The sequence below is a fragment of the Myotis yumanensis genome, unplaced genomic scaffold (genome assembly GCF_028538775.1).
Source record: "Myotis yumanensis isolate MYYU_CA2020_CCGP unplaced genomic scaffold, mMyoYum1.0.hap1 SCAF_16, whole genome shotgun sequence".
Taxonomy (NCBI): Eukaryota; Metazoa; Chordata; class Mammalia; order Chiroptera; family Vespertilionidae; genus Myotis; species Myotis yumanensis.
In genome coordinates this window covers 32,135,537-32,156,099 of record NW_027223767.1, presented here as the reverse complement: position 1 = coordinate 32,156,099, position 20,563 = coordinate 32,135,537, and the positions used below count along the sequence as shown (strand labels likewise).

General features: G+C 38.1%; 1 protein-coding gene across 2 annotated transcripts in view; it reads left to right on the top strand.

Annotated features, from left to right (window-relative positions):
* Positions 1 to 20,563, top strand: part of MED13 (mediator complex subunit 13) — a 90,603-nt gene that overhangs the window by 20,783 nt on the left and 49,257 nt on the right. For both annotated transcript variants that reach the window (XM_070394687.1, XM_070394686.1), the window contains exons 4-8: positions 8,108 to 8,253; positions 9,306 to 9,503; positions 12,194 to 12,388; positions 13,100 to 13,262; positions 13,945 to 14,055. In XM_070394687.1, the coding sequence (XP_070250788.1) occupies positions 8,108 to 8,253; positions 9,306 to 9,503; positions 12,194 to 12,388; positions 13,100 to 13,262; positions 13,945 to 14,055 (813 nt within the window). The remainder of the gene's footprint in view (positions 1 to 8,107; positions 8,254 to 9,305; positions 9,504 to 12,193; positions 12,389 to 13,099; positions 13,263 to 13,944; positions 14,056 to 20,563) is intronic.

The window sequence follows — 20,563 nt, the reverse complement described above, 5'->3', positions numbered from 1 at the left end:
TGGGTAGCTGCTAAGTCTCCTTGAGTTGATAGAGTGGCCTTGTGTGGTTGGTGTTCTATAGGGCCCAGTGGCTTAGCCTCCCCAATCACCTGAGGGTGGATGCTCTTGGTGCACCCCTTTGTGGGATGTTTGCACAGTCTTGTAGTTAAGCTGTGATTGCTGTTGGTATCACTGGGAGGAATTGACCTCCAGGCCAATAGGCTGTGGTGACCAGCTGTGTCTACACTGGAAGATCTGTTGCGCAGGGGACACCCTTATGGGCCAGGACTTGCTTTAGTAGGGCTTTGGTGCTCACTGAATCTGCCCCTTGAGTGTGTCTCTTATGGATATGAAGAGTTGTAATCCGTTTTCATCTCCGAGGAGGTGCAAGGTCAGCCACTGTCTGGGGCCGCTCAGCAGGAGCTACAGAGACATCTGCAAATTCCTCCTCTTTGTATGGAGTTTGGAAGTGCCCAGACGAGGCCCAGCTGTGAGCAAGGCTGCTGCTGCTGCTGCCAGGTAGTGGGCCTTCTTTTGGAATCTCTGGGGCTCTCTGACCCAGCTGCAGTTTGTTTTAGGCGAAAGGACAGGCAATTCATATGTAAAAGCTGATGCCGCACAGCTTGGGTGGGGTTGTAAATTGGGAGGGGTCTCTGGGAATCACCAGGATGGAGCAAACAGCAATGGCTTCCCTGAACCGGATAAGTCCCTGGTTGTCCAGGACCGGGCAGGAACAATGATTGCTGCGAGCACGTCTAAGAGTAAGCCGCCCTCACGTTCCTGTCGCAATGCCAGACAGTCTAGTGTCTGGATCCCCCGAGTCTCCCCCGTAACTGGAATTCAGGGCAAGCCGGAGCTTGTATCTCCCTCCCAGTTTAAAGAACAGCACATCCAGGTGCCAGCACTTTCCGCGCCTCCCCACCTCTTACCGGTCTCAATTCGCTTTCTTCACCTCTCCAGTTGTAGAATTTCCGCTGAGCCTGGGTGGTAGTTGTTCTGCCGTTTAGTTGTAATTTTGGTGTGGTTTTGAGAGGCAGCAAGTATAGGTGATTACCTGTGCCACCATCTTGGTTTCTCCCCTCATTCATTTTTAAGGCAGAATAATGTTCTGTTGTATTTTTATACCACTTTTTGTTTATTCATCTGTCCATGGACATTTGAGTTATTTCCGCTTTCTGTCTATACTAAATAATGCTGCTATAAATATTGGTGTACAAATAATCTATTCAGTCCTTGCTTTCAGTTCTTTTGAGAATATATCCAAAAGTGGAATTGTTGGGTTATATAGTAATTCTATGTTAGTTTTCTTCTTTTTAAGGAACCACCATAATCCTTTCATAGTGGCTTCACCATTTTACATTTCCATCAGCAGTGCAAAAGGGTTCCAATTTCTCCACATCCTCTTTTTCTTTTCTTTTTTTCTTTTTCCTTTCTCCTCCTCCTTTTTTTTTTTTTTTTAAACTATCTTTATGGGTATGAAGTGGTATCTTATTGTAGTTTTGGTTTGCATTTCCTTAGTAATTAATGATGTTGAGCATCTTTCTGTGTGTTTGGTGGCCATTAGTATAACTTATTTGGATAAATGTATATCAAGTCCTTTGCCCATTTTTAATTGGTTGTTAGGATGACTAGGGCTTTAAACCATCATTCCCTTTAACCAGTTTTATGATCGTAAGCCATCTAATTTCTTTGTGCCTTGACTTCCCTACCAGCAAAATAAGATCATTTGTCTGTACCTACCTAACAGAAATGCTAAAAATAGATTAGATATGGAGCCTCCTCAAGCAGTACACACATTAAACTGTTACAGTTTTAATCTATAAGCATATTTTCATTTTCTGTTTTAGGAATAAAGAATCTTTTAATTTCAGTACTTAAATGAGGAACATTTTCTACAACAGATGACTGTTCAGTTTCACCTGTAAATTTTGCCTCACTCATACCTTTTGGTTTTGGTTATTACATTGTAAGCTCCTGGAGAGCAATGGTATCCTCTGCAATACTTTTCTTCTTTTTTAATATATTCTTATTGATTTCAGAGAGGGAGAGAGAGAAATATCAATGATGAGAGAATCGTTGATCAGCTGCCTCCTGAACGCCCCACACTGGGGATCCAGCCCAAAACCCAGGCATGTGCCCTGACCAAGAATTGAACCGTGACCTCCTGGTTCAGCACGGAGCCACACCAGCTGGGATTAACTTCACTTTTTTTAAGTGCTAAGTACCAAAAATATTATCAATGATACCTCTCCTTGAAAGAAGAACTATTCTGAATTTAGTATGGCAGTATTACTTACCATTCTTTTGGCCCTATATTTTCTGACTAGAATATTGCCTTTAATATAAGAATTTCAGAAATTTTATCTCACATTTAGAATGTGTAATTTTTTCTCCTAGGTCATGCACAAACTTGGTTTATTTTAAACCATTTCATAATTAGATAAGACTATACAGGGGTGGGCAAAAATGGGTTTACAGCTGTTCGTATGGAAAACAATACAGTAATTAATAAGTAATACAAGAATAAACTCTTTCTTGAACTCACAACTGTAAACCTACATTTTGAGAACATGCTTGCACTATATAGGAGGGGATGTTCTACTTAATCATAGACAACAATTGAGACCTGCTGGTGAGTATAGGGCAGTGCAGATAAATAGAGCTGAGAAATTGATCATATATTTTGCATATTGGAATATTAGGTTTTTACCAGGACCTCTTGGAGACAAATGGATCACTTTACATCAAAGAGCCAAATTTTCTTTTCTGATTTGAAAGTTAAGATTGTCATGTGCTCTTTGGACATATGGAAAGTCTATATTTGGCCTTCATTTTTATGGGCCTTGATTTTTATATATATCAGATTACATTTAATTTCCTAAATAATATTTATTAGAATTTAAGTAATGCACTTTTTTTAACATTCACTAGATTATAGTAATCTGTTTAGGAAAATTTTTAGTCAGATCATTTGCTTTTTATGTCATGGCGAAAATCCATTTTGAATATCCATTTTTATTCTCATTTAATATTTTATGTATAGTTGAAAGTTATATTTTTAAGAACTATACTTTACTAATTAACAGAACAGTAAATATGAGGATATAAAAAATTCAGATCTCCTATCTTCTTTGCCTTTTAAAGATAAAGAACATCAGGCTGTTTGAGGTTGTTGCTTATACTTGCAAATGTTGTTGGAAGTATTTGCAATTCAGATTTAAAATCTGCTACTCAGTTACTGAGAAAGCACACAGCATCCATAATCATTTGTATAGCATACTTACTTGATTCCTAAAACTAATCAAATTATAATTTCTCTACCTACTAGATTATTCTTGTTTTAGTCACTTCCTTAATAAATGTTTTTTTTGACATACGTAGTAGTTTCAGTTAGCAATTCCCCCTTTGAACACTTAAATTTTACTTCCTCTACTAAGATAGTTTGCCTTGTAAAGTTTCCTGAAAAACCTGTAAAAATCTTATACTGTTAAAAAATGTATTCTAGTCATTCTGACCAGTGGAATGTAAACTTTTCTTATTTTTAAAAACATTTTTGTCTTGCTTTTAAATTCTCATGTCCTTTTTTATTGTTTAGAGAGAAAAATGCCTTGAAAATTGATTTCTGCCTGTTTTGTGTCAATACATATAATGGACATATCCCTCTCAGAAATGAAACATTAATGGTTTACTAAGATAAAAATGCTACTTAGAAATTATATTGTATATTTATATGCTCTATAACTCAACCTAATTATAGAAAAATTGTGTCAGAAAAGAGAACACTCAAAACTACAAATATGGCTGTATTGAGTGTCTGCCCCCTGGTGGTCAGTGCACGTCATAGTGACTGGTTGCACCAGTCACTTAGGCTTTTAGATAGATAGATAGATAGATAGAGATAGATAGCTGCTTATAACCGAATTATATTTTTACTTTATCTGTTCCCCAACTCTGTAAGTTCATTAGGCACATCTTCTGCTGTCCAGATTATTTTAACACGTTAAGCACCCAGCGTGGTTTGTCTTCCGGATGGAAAGTATAGTATCAGTCACCGGTGACTGACATGGGGCTTAACTTGTTAAGCAACAATGCTATGAAATATTTTTTCATTGTATAAAATGTGTCCACCATTTCCCCAACCCCCTACATAATAATTTTCTCACCATTTTTCAGTGTCTTATATTTCTTATTACCAATCATCTGGTCCTAAAGCCAGTGCCACATATATTTAGGTTTTTGTCATGGTAGCATCTCACCTTTGGTGCCAATTTGTGTATCAGCTATTGATGTGTAACAAACCACTTCCAAAACATAAGGGCTTTGCCCTAGCCGGTTTGGCTCGGTGGATAGAACGTCGGCCTGCAGATTGAAAGGTCCCAGGTTCGATTCCGGTCAAGGGCATGTACCTTGGTTGCGGGTATATCCCCAGTAAGGGGATGTGCAGGAGGCAGCTGATCGATGAAAAAAAATAAGGGCTTAAAACATCAGTTATGCCCTGGCCGTTTGCTCAGTGGTTAGAGCATCAGCACATAGACCAAAGGGTGGTGGGTTTGATTCCTGGTCAAGGGCCCCGTTCCTCTGTTGCGGGCTCGATCCCCGACGCTGGTAAGGATCCTCGATTCCCTCCCTACCTTCCCTCCTTCTCTTCCTCCTCCCTCTACTCTCTAAAAAAAATCAATGGAAAAAAATATTCTTGGGGATAAGAACAAAACTAACAAAAAACTCCAGTTATGTATTATTAATGTATCTGCAGGCCAAATGGAGATTAGCCAGTCTAGTCCACATAGTAAACTATAGGCTGGGTACAGGTGTGTTTCCATCTTAGACCAGTGAGTCAGCCAGGACATCTTCTTATGGTAATGAAAGAGACACCGGAGGGCAAGCCAGATTGCATAAGCACATTTCAAGCTTCTGCTTGGCAAAAGCAAGTCACAAAGCAAGCCTAAGTCAAGGGTTGGGGACGTATATTTCACCTCTAATGGGAGGACCTACAAAATCACACCAAAGAGCCTGGATAAAGCGAAGGGTGGGTGAACAAAACATAATACAAAGCTATAGTAATAAAAAATAAAAAAGGCATGGTATTGGCATGATGACATATATGTAAACCAGTGGAAAAGGATCAAGTCCAGAAATAAACTCTTTCATATATGTGTTCAAATGATCTTCAGCAAGGGTGCCAGGACCCTTCAATGGAGAAAGGATTTAATGTATAGAATTCATAAAAATTTTTTTTAAAAAATATATTCTATTGCCAAAACCAGTTTGGCTCAGTGGATAGAGCGTCGGCCTGCGGACTGAGAGGTCCCGGGTTCGATTCCGGTCAAGGGCATGTACTTGAGTTGCGGGCATATCCCCGGTGGGGGATGTGCAGGAGGCGGCTGATCGATGTTTCTCTCTCATCGATGTTTCTGACTCTGTCTCTCTCTTCCTCTCTGTGAAAAATCAATAGAATATATATATTTTTTAAAATATATTTTATTGATTTTCCACAGAGAGGAAGGGAGAGAGACAGAGAGTCAGAAACATCGATGAGAGAAACACCGATCAGCCGCCTCCTGCACACTCCTCACCGGAGACGTGCCCACAACCACGCTACATGCCCTTGACCGGAATCGAACCTGGGACCCTTCAGTCCGCAGGCCGATGCTCTATCCACTGCGCCAAACCGGTTACGGCTAGAATTCATAAAAATTTTTAAAATTGGCCGAAACCGGTTTGGCTCAGTGGATAGAGCGTCGGCTTGCGGACTGAGGGGTTCCAGGTTCGATTCCGGTCAAGGGCATGTACCTGGGTTGCGGGCACATCCCCAGTGGGAGATGTGCAGGAGGCAGCTGATCAATGTTTCTCTCTCATCGATATTTCTAACTTTCTCTCTCTCTCCCTTCCACTCTGTAAAAAATCAATAAAATATATTTAAAAATAATTTTTTTAAAATTGATTTTAGAGAGAGGGAGGGAGAGAGAGAGAGAAACATGGATGTGAGAGAGAAACATCCATTGGTTGCCTTCCGCACACACCCCAATTGGGGGTTGAACCACAACCTGGGTATGTGCCTTGACTGGGAATCAAACCCACTATCTCTTGGAGTACAGGACGATGCTCCAACCAACTGAGCCACACTGGCCAGGGCGAATTCATAAATTTTTTTATGTAAGCAACACAAAATGAATGGTATTATAAATTTAGAAAAATTTTAAGATTGCTGTTTAATTGCTCTAGTCCCATTCCCTAAAAGTAACCAGGTTTTGTTTGTTTTTTATTTTTGTTTTTAAAATGTTTTTATTTCTTTTGGCGGTTACTGCCATAATTTCAGAAATGCTTTACCTATAGGCCTTGATTAATCAACTTCAGACACAACTCTACTGATTCTTTGCCATGAAAGATTTTTTTTTCATTACATTGTTTTCAGCTATATTATTTTCAGTTTTTCTTTTGACCTTGAATGATAAGCTTCAATTTCAATTTCTTGTTCTATCAACTTTAGACATTACCTGTTGGCTTCCTAATACAGGATGGGGCAGAAGTAGGTTTACAGTTGTTAATATGCAGAGGATATTATTCTTGTATTCTATTTTCCATACGAACAACTGTAAACCTACTTTTGCCCCACCCTGAATACATTCAATGAAGATATTCTCAGCTCTCCATTACTCTTCACCTCTTTCCTACCTTCTGTTTTCCCACTTCTGTTAGTTATAATATTACTTTTACTATAACTTAATTTTAATTTATTGTGCCCTTACCTTGTCCAGAAATAAATCAAGAGGGCTTATAGATACATACAACAGGTTTTGAGCTTACTGTTATATTTTAAAGAACTGATTAAGTCGTATTAAGATAAATGTGTAGAGAAGAAATAAGAAAAGTAGATTCTTCTTAGTGTACAATAGTCTCTGGGCCACTTAACCTTTCTAATTTTTATCTTAAGGACACAGCTACTTTCTTTTTCTTGGGGAAGTTTTATTATCCGACCTGTATACCAGGCCATATCTAAATTTTATAAGGTGTTCTGTTTTGTATGTGACTTTGATTCCAGGATGCCTTCAATTGTAAGACCCATCATTGCTTTAAAATAACTTCATTGGGGCTGGAGGAAGGACCATACATTTAATACTTGATTGATTGCATGCAGCCCAATTTCAGAAATAATAAAATGAAATATATCTATTTTTTAAATAGAGGGGAAATGAACAAAAATAAAAATTAGGTCACCCTTAATTCTGTTGCACACCTAGACTTTTTTCCACCAAAGATACTTTTTTCCTTTTTTGTTTGTAAATATATTTTTATTGATTTCAGAGAGGAAGGGAGAGGGCAAGAGAGAGAGAGAGAAAAACATCAATGATGAGAGAGAATCATGGATTGGCTGCCTCCTGCTCGCCCCCTACTGGGGATCGAGCCCACAACCCTAGGCATGTGCCCTGACGGAATCGAACCAGTGACCTCCTGGTTTATAGGTTGACACTCAACCCTTGAGCCATGCCGGCCGGACTCATTTTTCTTTTTAAAAAATTGAGACTAGTCCTAACTGGTTTGGCTCAGTGGATAGAGCATCAGCTTGTGGACTGAAGGGTCCTGGGTTCGATTTCGGTCAAGGGCATGTACCTTGGTTGCAGGCACATCCCCAGTAGGGACTGTGTAGGAGGCAGCTGAATTGATGTTTCTCTCTCATCGATGTTTCTAACTCTCTACCCCTCTCTCTTTCTCTCTGTAAGAAATCAATAAAAAAAGAGTGCCTGTCTTTAAAAAAAAAAAAAAATTGAGACTATACTATTTTGGCAGCTTACCCTTTCCATTAAATCTAGTCCCCACCTTTACATATTTTTGCGGCTATATTGTAGTGTGTGTGTGTGTGTGTGTGTGTGTGGTGTGGTGTGATGTGTGTATACACCTAACTTATAACTTATTTAATTGATTCCTCCATTTGCAGGTTTTTTACTATAAACAATGAAGAACATTTCTTTTAGCTAAATCTTTGTTCAGATCTGTTATTTTTTTCAGATGATGCAGTAGAATTTCTGGGATAAAGATAATATGTATTGTTGTGGTATAATTTCATAATAAAGAAAAGCAAGTTTTTTTTTGGCATGTTATCACTAAAATATAACTTTTTCTTCTTTATTAGTGAACACTTGTCCTGCTCTTTCACCTTTTTCTTGCATGGAGATAGCAATGTTTGTACCAGTGTGGAAATTAACCAACATCAACCTGTGTACCTTCTTAGTGAAGAGCATATTACCCTTGCTCAGCAGTCTAATAGCCCATTTCAAGGTAGATTATTTTGATTTGATGGGTTACGTATTTGATTTTTTTATTGTTTCAAGAAAATTCTTATTGAAGTTGGTATTTTGACATTTTGGGATTAATGAGATTTGGCCTAATGATGATTCTGATGTAATTTACTTTTTACTTGCCTATTAGAATATTAAGCTAATGAAATAATTTTAAATATCAATATTATTTTAAAAATTCTCGTACTTGATTGGTAGTATATTTTAAAGTGTTTTTTATTTATTTATTTATTTAGTTATTTATTTATTTTTAAAATATATTTTATTGATTTTTTACAGAGTAGAAGGGAGAGAGATAGGAGAGTTAGAAACATCGATGAGAGAGAAACATCGATCAGCTGCCTCCTGCACATCTCCTACTGGGGATGTGCCTGCAACCCAGGTACATGCCCTTGACCGGAATCGAACCTGGGACCCTTCAGTCCGCAGGCTGACGCTCTATCCACTGAGCCAAACCGGTTTCGGCTAAAGTGTTTTTTTAAATAGAAAGCAGATATATGGGTTTATGTTTTCTTGGCCATCTTGCATGTCAGTTCATGTAAGTTATTTTAGACATTTAACATGGATTTTGGTATAATTTATTTAGAAGTATACTTTATAAGATTGCTGAATTGTTTTTAAGGACTGGCAGTGTGTTTTTCTTTTAATTCTAAGCCTAGTGTTTGCTTTTTAAAAATGTACATGGCATTACATAATAAGTACTTAGATTTATATATACACATACTGTTTTTCCTCAAATTACTTTTCCTTAGTGGAAATCAGGATAAATTGAATTCAGATATTCCCAGTTCGTTGTGAAATTTTGTACATCTGGAATTTTTGGGTAGACAAAAGTTTAAGTTTTTATAATCTCAGTGTTGTACTTTTCTTCACAATAATGAAGTACAATACATTGATTTTTCTCAGGAATCTTCATTATGGCTTTTCTTTAACTTTTTAAGAATTGCATAATCACTAACAATATTGTTCAATGTGATCATATTTGGTGTAATAGTTTTTAGTTACTTACTGTATTCCATTTTGGATTTCTAGTTATCTTAAGCCCATTTGGACTAAATGGCACTCTCACAGGACAGGCATTCAAGATGTCTGATTCAGCTACAAAAAAGTTAATTGGTGAATGGAAACAATTCTATCCTATCTCATCTTGCTTGAAGGAGATGTCTGAAGATAAACAGGAAGATATGGATTGGGAAGATGATTCTTTAGCTGCAGTAGAAGTTCTTGTTGGTACGGATCCTGAGCATTAATCCTAAGGGGGAAATATGTGACTGTATGTGTTAGTTAAACAACTGCAATACCTTAGTGGCTTTCAACACCAAACATTTTATTTTTTCCTTACTCCTGCTCATGTTATATAAAGGCTTCAGCATTGTCATGGTTTGGCTCCTTGTATCTTATTCTGCAATCTAGATTCAAGGAGTACCCAGTATTTAGGACATGGTGTTCTTACAGGAACAAAAGAATAATAGGGACTGAGTCTAGCTATGTACTAGTAAGTGTATTTAAAACTTCTACTAGGATACATCTGCTCATGTTCCAGTAGACAAAATTAGTAATTTGGCCAAGCCAAAGTCATTGGGTCAGGGAAATACATTCCACCTAAAGGATAGCATGCTAAAGGTGGGAATAAAATAATTGTGAATGAATAATATTTGGAGGCTTAACAGTTGACAACCTGTGTTACTCAATATTTTAAAATTTAGTAAAACTGTCACCTCTGATAATTTAAAAGGCAGAAAATAATATGTACCTAAAGAACTTGGGTCTTTCATCTGCTCTAGCCAGGTCATCTCTCTTCTGATTGGCTGTATTCTGTTTTTTTTTTTAAAATATATTTTATTGATTTTTTACAGAGAGGAAGGGAGAGGGATAGAGAGTTAGAAACATCGATGAGAGAGAAACATCGATTCAGCTGCCTCCTGCACACTCCCTACCGGGGATGTGCCCGCAACCAAGGTACATACCCTTGACCGGAATCGAACCTGGGACCCTTGAGCCCGCAGGCTGACGCTCTATCCACTGAGCCAAACCTGTCAGGGCTGTATTCTTTTTTAAAAAAATATATTTTATTGATTTTTTTACAGAGAGGAAGGGAGAGGGATAGAAAGTTAGAAACATCGATGAGAGAGAAACATTGATTCAGCTGCCTCCTGCACACTCCCTACCGGGGATGTGCCTGCAACCAAGGTACATACCCTTGATCGGAATCGAACCTGGGACCCTTGAGTCCGCAGGCCGACGCTCTATCCACTGAGCCATACCGATCACGGCGATTGGCTGTATTCTATATGTCCTTTCATCAGGGACCTAGGTTAACAAAGTAAACTGTATTTTGGAAAAGTTAATCTCAAGGTAAAGGATAGAAGTAAGAGAGGCTGCACTGATCCTGCAAGCACATTTAAATTAAAACTCCTGTTGGGATGTGACATATATCACGCGCATTTACATTCCAGAGCAAATTACAAAACCAAGCCTAACAATGAGATGAAGATGTATACTCCACCTTAGACATAGGAGGTGTGGGGAATGTATAATTGAGCAGGTAATTGGGGTTAGAATCTGCAGTACTGTGTGTAGTGGAATCATATGGTAATGTTATATATAAAGATTGCCTTATTTTTAAATTTATTTTATCTATTTGAGAGAGAGATCGATTTGCTGTTCTACTTTATGCATTCATTGGTTGCTTCTTGTATGTGCCCTGACCAGGGATCAAACCCACAACCATGGCATATGAAGATGATGTTCTAACCAACTGAGCTACCTGGCCAGGGCATTGGTTTTTTGTTGTTTTCTTTTTAAATAAAAGAATGTCAACATCCAACTTCAATAAGTACATTACTATCAGAGTAGTTGTGCCCAAAACAGCAGCAAAACACAAACATATATTAGGCTTTTTAAATAGAGACATAAAAAGAAGAAAACCAAAAATGTTCCATAATTCTAGTGCCCAGATTACCTTTGTTAAACTTATTATTATTTTTGTTGTTGTTGCTAATCTTCACCCGAGGATATTTTTCCATTGATTTTTAGGGAGAGTGGAAGAGGGAGGGAAAGACAGACAGAACATCGATGTGAGAGAAACACATTGATTGGTTGCCTCCTGGACGAGCCCCAAACAGGGCCTGGGCCAGGGAGGAGCCTGCAACCAAGGTACCTTTGTTAAACTTTTAAAATAAATTTTAATACACCTTGTAGTTGGTCAAATTTGAAAATAATTTAAAGTAAGAAAGTAATACACCAATGTAATATAGATGATGTATTATAGAATTGTATACCTGAAACCCGTATTATTTTGTTAACCAGTGTGACCCCAATAAATTCAATAAAAGTGCTATGTGTAAATGGAAAAAAAAAGAGAAAGTAATACAGATTCATGGTTAGAAAATTCAAAAATGAAAAGAAAGCCCTGGTTGCTGTATTAAAGCACTGACCTGTGTACTAAAGGGTCGTGGGTTCGATTCCGGGTCAAGGACATGTATCTGGATTTTGGGTCTGCTCCTGGACCCTGTCAGGACGTGTGCTGGAGGCAAATCAGTCTATGTGTTGCTCTAACATTGATATTTCTCTTTCTCCCCTCCTCCTCCCTCTTCCCCTTCCTCCCTCCCTCTCTTTGACTTTGAAAAGCAATGGAAAAATATCCTCAGGTGAGGATTAACAACAACAAAAAAATAAAAATAAAAAGAGAAAGCTGCTTTCTTCTTGGTCTTTGAAGATAACCACTACTAATAGCTTCTTGTAGTTTCTTCCAGAAAAACCTTATGCCAAAAAGCATATATTTATAAAGATATGTTAAATATATTATTACTTAAATGTGATTATGTTATACCTACTGTTCCATTACAGTGTTTTTGAGTGAAACTAATTTCTTTACAATTACAATAGTAATTGATTTTCCTGTGTTTTTTTTCTTTCAGCGGGTGTCCGAATGATCTACCCAGCATGCTTTGTTCTAGTTCCTCAGTCAGACATTCCTACTCCAAGCTCTGTGGGATCCTCTCACTGTTCAACTTCTTGCTTGGGTGTACACCAAGTGCCTGCTTCCACAAGAGATCCTGCAATGTCTTCGGTTACTCTTACACCACCTACATCTCCTGAGGAAGTCCAGACAGGTATTGTCCTAATTTGTTTTGTTAACGCTAGTGATTGTCTTATTTTGAAGACAGTAAACAATTAAATGATTATTTTAAAACTAGAGGCCCGCTGCACGAAATTTGTACACAGGTAGGGTCTCTAGGCCTGGCTGGCAATCAGAGCTGATCGGGGCCTTCCTTCGTTCCATGCCACCCCCTCGTCAGCACACGTCATAGCGAGTAGTCGAACTCTTGGTTGAACTCCCAAGGGGACAATTTGCATATTAGGCTGATATTTGTAATATATATATAAAAGAACTTAAAACTTATTGAAGAGTTTGCATCCACATTTCCAAACTGTTAACATTTGCTTCAGCACCTTCTCTGTATGTATACATTCATTATCATTGGCCTTCTTGAGAGTAAGCTGCAGGCATGATGCTCCTCCATCTCCCCTTATGTATCCAGTATATTTTCCAAGATTAAAGTACCTTTCTATATATCTACAATTTAATCCTCCAAGTCAGGAAATCAACATTATATAACACTACAATCCAATTCACATCCCCGTCCAGATTTTTTGCTTTTTTGTAAAGTGAAGTAACACACTTTTTTCCCCTCAAAATGTAAATAAACTACTCGGATAGCTTGGCAATTTATTGACACTAATTAATTTTTTAAAACCCAAATAGTATTCCTATAGACCTACCTTTATTCTCCTACATCTTATTCCTTTTTGTTTGTTTTCAGTTGATCCTCAGTCTGCCCAGAAGTGGGTCAAATTTTCTTCAGTATCTGATGGCTTCAACTCGGATAGTACTAGCCATCATGGTGGGAAAATACCCAGAAAATTAGCCAATCATGTGGTGGATAGAGTTTGGCAAGAATGCAATATGAACAGAGCTCAGAAAAAGTACGTATTTTCATTTTCAAGTTTAAAAATTACATGTTGGGCCCTAGCCGGTTTGGCTCAGTGGATAGAGCGTCAGCCTGCGGACTGAAGGGTCCCGGGTTCGATTCTGGTCAATGGCACATGTCCAGGTTACGGGCTCGATTCTTAGTAGGGGGCGTTCAGGAGGCAGCTGATTAATGATTCTCTCTCATCATTGATGTTTCTCTCCCCTCTCCCTTCCTCTCTAAAATCAATAAAAATATATACTTAAAAAGATAAAATAAATAAATAAATAAATAAATAAATAAAAATTACATGTTGGTAGTTACTTGTAGATGGTATGAACTAGTCATTTGTGTGACTATTCCTTAATTTAAAAAATTGATATTTTAAAAAATATATTTTTATTGATTTCAGAGAGGAAGGGAGAGGGGGAGAGAAATAGAAACATCAATGATGAGAGAGAATCATTGACAGGCTGCCTCCTGCATGCTCCTCACTGGGGATCCAGCCCAAAACCTGCGCATGTGCCCTGACTGGGAATTGAGCCAGTGACTTTTTGGTTCGTGGGTGTCACTCAACCACTGAGCCACACTGGCTGGGCAAAAAAAAAATGATTTAAAAAAAATTCAACTTTAATGCTTAATTCAGAGTTACAGAAAAATTGATGAATTCTAAACAATTCTATAATTTTAAATCTTAGGAGGAAGTATTCAGCTTCATCAGCTGGTCTGTGTGAAGAAGAGACAGCTGATAAAATAACATCCTGGGATTTTGTTGAAGCTACACAAAGAACAAATTGCTGCTGTTCGAGGTAGATATTTTTGTTGTTTTAGTTGGTTGATATCTATACGTGTGTGTGTGTGTGTGTGTGTGTGTGTGTGTGTGATAGTTTCGTATGCTGTTGAATATGTATGTCCCACTTTGTTTGAGGAAGCTTATATAAACAGTGTGTTAGGATATTTTTCAAAAGAAAAACATTTGAGGAAAAACGTTCAGTATTTTGGAGCCGATTATGAAAGTACATATAAATGTATGCCTTAAGTTCTTAACACAGTTAACTGGGCTGGGCTGTGAAAGCTTGGTTTCACAGACAAAAAAGGAGAATTTTATACTTTATTATAGTATTTATAACATCTATAAGGTAAAAGGCACACACATCACTTGAGAAGTGTTCATAGGTGGCATTGTGCCTGAGAAATTTCTCCCAAGGGTTCTCCTAAAAATGATGATGCATACTAGATACAAATTTCCACAATCTGTTTTATAATAAATACAGTATAGGATTTGTGCATTTTCTTATAACATCCCTTTGGGCAAGCTGTAGGTGAAATGCTGAAATAAGATTCACAAAGTATGTTTCAGCATGGGACCAAACTGTACTGTAAAAATACAAACTTAGTAATAAACTGTATTGGTTGGAAGATTGGTAGAAGAATGTATGAACTTGAAATTCTTTAGGCAGTTGTATTTATTTTACATATTGGGGCCTTTGATGAAATTAGGTTATTAGAGGCATTAACATTATATTACCTAGCCCTGGCCATTGTGGCTCAGTTGGTTGAGCGTTGCCTCATGCACCGACAGGTCACTAGTTAACCAGGTTGCAGGTTCGATCCCTGGTTGGGGTGCCTACGGAAGGCAACCGATCGGTATTTCCTTCTCCCTCCCTTTCCTCTCTCTCTCAAATCTATTTTTAGAAAAAGATTATTTTGCCTGGAGTTTATTTTATTCTACAATAAAGGTAGATCTTATGCTTTTGCAAGCAAATAAACAAATAATAGCATTAACACCCCTAATCAGGACTTGTGAGCAAATAGTTGGCCACCCTTTTTGTCATGGATATGAGCCAAAGGAATTGGAGTGCCTTGCCTGCAGGTTAGGGCCAAGATTTTTCTTACATTAGTTCTGTTTGATTGAATACAATGAACAGACAAGTATTCTGGTATGTTTTTGCATAGATTAAATATTCTTACATAGATTCTTGGGATTAGAATCTGTATAATTTTTTAAAGTCTGGCAACTTTTTTGAAAACTTGCCTCTGTTGTTGATAGATTGGAATAAAAACATGAATACATTAGCTCCTGTTTAACAGTTTAAGAGAGTTAAAAACCACATCCATCTAAGGGAAAACAAACCTAGTATTGAAATGCAAGGTTCTATGACAGTATTTGTCTGAGACCAGGAGTCAGCAAACAGTGATCGATTAGCTAAATTTGGCTCACTGCCTGTTTGGTATGGTCTGTGAGCTGAAAATTACTTTTATACATTTTTAAATAGTTGAATAAAATTTAAAGGAGAATATTTTGTGACCTGAAAATTATGCAAAATTTAAATTTTAGTGTTCATAAATAAGGATTTATTGGAACAGAGCCACATCCATTCATTTACATATTAACTGACTGCTTTCACAGAGTATTTACAACACAGACTGTATGGTCCCTCAAGCCTAAAATATTTACCATCTGGTCCTTTATAGGATAAGTTTGCCAACTTCTGGTCTAAGACTAATCTAATGCTTAAATGAAATTAGGCTTTTCTTTCCTTGTATTTATTGTCATTTTTATTAAGCAGCTTTTTTTTAGTTTCTCACCTAGACTGTGCTTTATTTTTTAATGTTTTAAGTATATTTGTCTAAAATGGTCTTGGAGGAAGACATTCAAAATGCATGTTCGTAAACATAAGTTTAAGTTTAAATTCTTGGTCTCTAAGCTGAACCTTTTATATTTAAAAACTTGCTATCATATTTTCAAAAATTTTTCCGAGACATATAGAAATTTGATATAATGAAATTTGTATAACTTTTATAGGTGACTTGCTTTGGTAAATTTATCCCTCTAGTAAATACAGTGTTTCTGATCATTTACTTTTTTCCACTATTGCATTTTGTACTATAGGTTTCCCCTTTTCTCCCTTCAAATATTGTTTTCTTATTTAGTTCTTAAATAAGACTTGAAAAGACTTGAGCCACCATATGTGTGTATCCTCCCCTGCCATGGAATATAGGAAGTGGGGCACACATTGATAAGTGACAGTGCTAGTCAAACTTTTTGCTTTTAAATCTATCCTGTTTCTGTTCTAGTTATATTGAAGATAATTACATTTCCTAGCTCCCTTGCCTTTTATATGTATTTTTTTCCAGCTTTATTGAAATATCATTGATAATATTGTATACATTTGAGGTATACAACATGATGATTTGATTAGGCTCATTTGATTTCTGAATTTGGATAATGGGAGGCACTAACAGAAGATTGGTTGACCAAAGGGGGAAAAAAGTAAGGTGTTTCCCCAGCCCTTTTTGAGCCAACTCCAGTAGCAACTTTGTGTACCTCTAACAACAGTCCCTTCTTCCAAGGTCCCAGTTACCACTGAGCAGGTCCTGCTGTGGTTCTAGTACCATATTAAACTTCTGTGATATAGTGAGGTTACTTCACTATCTTTAGTCCTAGAAGTCATAGAAGCTACTGTCTATAGGTTGCCTCACTTTTCTCTCTCTCTCTCTCTCTCTCTCTCTCTCTCTCTCTCTCTCTCTTTGTAACCAATTTCCTATAGTAAATTTCCTCTGTATAAAAGATAGGACTGGACCCTGACTAATATGTTGGCTTCTCTTAGAAATCTATTTGAAAAAATTGCATAGTTATATAGCAACTTGCATAAGTATATGTAATTTTTAAAAAATATATTTTATTGATTTTTCACAGAGAGTAAGGGAGAGGGATAGAGAGTCAGAAACATCAATGAGAGAGAAACATCGATCAGCTGCCTCCTGCACGCCCCCCACTGGGGATGTGCCTGCAACCACGGTACATGCCCTTGACCGGAATCGAACCCGGGACCCTCCAGTCCGCAAGCCGACGCTCTATCCACTGAGCCAAACCGGTCAGGGCTGTATTTGTAATTTTAAGGAATTTAAATTATACAAATAAAGCTGAAGTTCCCTTTTTTTTTTTTTTAAATTTTTTTTAATTAAATTTTTATTGTTCAGATTACATTTGTTCCTCTTCCCCCCCCCATAACTCCCCTCCTTCCAGTTCCCGCCCCACCCTCCGCCCTCACTCCCCACCCACTGTCCTCATCCATAGGTGCACGATTTTTGTCCAGTCTCTTCCCGAATCTCCCATTCCCCTTACCCCCCCAAGAATAGTCAGTCCATTCCCTTTCTATGTCCCTGATTCATTATAATCACCAGTTCATTCTGTACATCAGATTATTTATTCACTTGATTCTTAGATTCACTTGTTGATAGATGCATGTTTGTTGTTCACAATTTGTATCTGTACCTTTTTCTTCTTCCTCTTCTTAAAGGATACCTTTCAGTATTTCATATAATACTGGTTTAGTGGTGATGAACTCCTTTAGCTTTTCCTTGTCTGTGAAGCTCTTTATCTGACCTTCAGTTCTGAATGATAGCTTTGCTGGATAAAGTAATCTTGGTTGTAGGTTCTTGGTATTCAGCACTTTGAATATTTCTTGCCATTCCCTTCTGGCCTGCAAAGTTTCTGTTGAGAAATCAGCTGACAGTCGTATGGGTATTCCCTTGTAGGTAATTGAGTCTCTTTCTCTTGCTGCTTTTAAGATTCTCTCTTTGTCTTTTGCTCTTGGCATTTTAATGATGATGTGTCTTGGTGTGGTCCTCTTTGGATTCCTTTTGTTTGGTGTTCTCTGCGCTTCTTGGACCTGTAAGTCCATTTCTTTCTCCAGATGGGGGAAGTTTTCTGCCATTATTTCTTCAAATAGGTTTTCAATATCTTGCTGTCTTTCATCTTCTGGCACCCCTATTATTCTGATGTTGGTACGCTTGAAACTGTCCCAGAGGCTCCTTACACTATCTTCACACTTTCGGATTCTTTTTTCATTTTGCTTTTCCAGTTGGGTGTTTTTTGTCAAATCTTTGGTTTGATTCTTGTGCTCCTCTGGTCTGCTATTGGGTATAATATTTTTTATTTCAGTCCGTGTATGCTTACTTTCTAATTTCTTTATCGTAGCGTCGAGGGTCTCATTAGTTTTCGTGAGGCTCTGCACAAGTTTATAGCAAGCCCTCAAAATTGCGATTCTTAGCTCCATATCCTCCATTTCTGTCATGTTTTTTTGTCTCCGCATCTTTTATGCTTTCTTGGTGCACCCCCTTGTGGTCTTTGTGCGCAGTCTTGTTCTAGCCAAGCCTTAATTGTTGTAGTTAACACTAGAGGGATTTGACCACCAGGCCGACTGGCTGTAGGAGTCAGCTGTGTGGAAAACTTCAGTCCTCTGGGGAGGCGCTAGTCCAGCCTTTGCCTGAGGCGATCGGCAAATGGCTCTGTGCAGGGCCTGGGCGGGGCGGGCTCAACAGGGCGGGGGGAGGGAGCAGCTATGGTTGCTCTCAGTCCGTCTGCAGGGGCTCTGCCTCTCTGTCCCCACAACTGCTGCAAACCTCGGAGGGACCGTAGCCAGACAGTCCCGCTTCTCCCGTTTGAGTCTGGGTCCCTAGAGACTCGCCCGGATCTGTAGCCCAGAGTCTGAGACTCACTCCTGATTGAAAACGACAACCGTGCCCTCAGCCACCAGCCCGCTTTGCGCGCGCACCGCTGCACCACCGTACCTTTAAATTTTCCACACTGCGCCTCCTCTGGGCCTCGTAATGCTGTTGTTTTTCCTTCTAGTTGAAGAGTCTCTCCTCAGCCAGCCTTCCTGTGGTTCTGGGTGATGTCCGTTCCGTCTTTTAGTTGTATTTTTAAAGTGGTTGTTCGAGGCAGCAAACTCCGGTGTTTACCTATGCCGCCATCTTGGTTTCTCCAAGCTGAAGTTCCCTTGATCCCACTCTCTCTTTCCAAATTTTACTACCTTTTTCTAGAAGTGACTATTTGCCAATTAGGCATTATTCTTCCATACTTTTCTGTAATTGTGTGTATATGTGTTTTTTCACCCAACATAGATATAATGTTGATGTATTGGCATCTTCCCCCCCCCCCCCCCCCCCCACCATGTGTCTTAGCTCTTTCCATTCTAGTTACTTGTACATCTGCCTTATTGATTAAAAAACGTTTTGGTATTCTGAATGGAAGTACCATAGTGTATTTAATCATTTGGGTTTGATGGATACATAGGTTGTTTCCAAAGGCTTTTGTTTATGTTTACTTTAAAAATATATATACTTCTGTGACCATCAATTATTTATTAGACTTTCTTTGAACACTTATTCTGTGATAGGAGATATCCTAGGCTCAGGATATAGTAAACAAGGCTTTCGCTATTACCAAAAGCCTATACCATAATGGGAATGGGGCAGGTAATTTGTTTTAAAAGAATTCTTAATCCTTTAAAATTTTAAGAATGATGAGTGCTAGGAAGGAAATAAAACTAGGTGGGTGATGTGATAGTTGTGGGCAAGGGTGTTATTTAAACACTTCTTGTGACTTCAGAAAGATTTTACCAATTTTATTGCATATAAGAGTGCTGTTTTTTCTTATGCTTTCACTGTTCTGAGAGCTGTCCTTAAATTTATTTTTTTGCCACTGCAGTAAGTGGAAAGCATAAAATTGTTTTAATTGGTATTTTTCAGTTATTAGTGGGATTTAGTATTGCACATTTATTGATATTAGGCTTTAGTCCAGTGGAATGTTCATAAGAAAATTAGCACTCGCCGAAACCAATTTGGCTCAGTGGATAGAGCGTCGGCCTGCGGACTGAAGGGTCCCAGGTTCGATTCTGGTCAAGGGCATGTTCCTGGGTTGCGGGCACATCCCCAGTAGGAGATGTGCAGGAGGCAGCTGATTGATGTTTCTCTCTCATCGATGTTTCTAACTCTCTATCTCTCTCCCTTCCTCTCTGTAAAAAATCAATAAAATATATTAAAAAAAAAGAAAATTAGCACTTAGAAGGCTATATTAATAGAAAGCAAGACAATAAATTTCAAGTGTTAACAGTAAATAAAATACAAGGACTTAATCAACAGGAAAAAAGAATGTAGAGGAATTAGTATATGGTTTGAATTAATAGTTTCTTACCCTTACAGAAGGGCAAGTAAATGAATGAGTGCTTTTTTAAAAATACGTATTTTTATTGATTTCAGAGAGGAAGGAAGAGGGAAAGAAAGATAGAAACATCAGTGATGAGAGAGAATAATTGATTGGCTGCCTCCTGCATGACCCACACTGGGGATCGAGCCTGCAACCTGGGCATGTGCCCTGGCTGGGAATTGAACCCTGATCTACTGGTTCATAGGTTGATGCCCAACCCCTGAGCCACACCAGCCAGGATTTAATCTTAAATGTCATCATTTCATTCTCACTTCAGTATGCAACTCTGAAAATGTTAACATTTTCTCATATAACTATAGTTC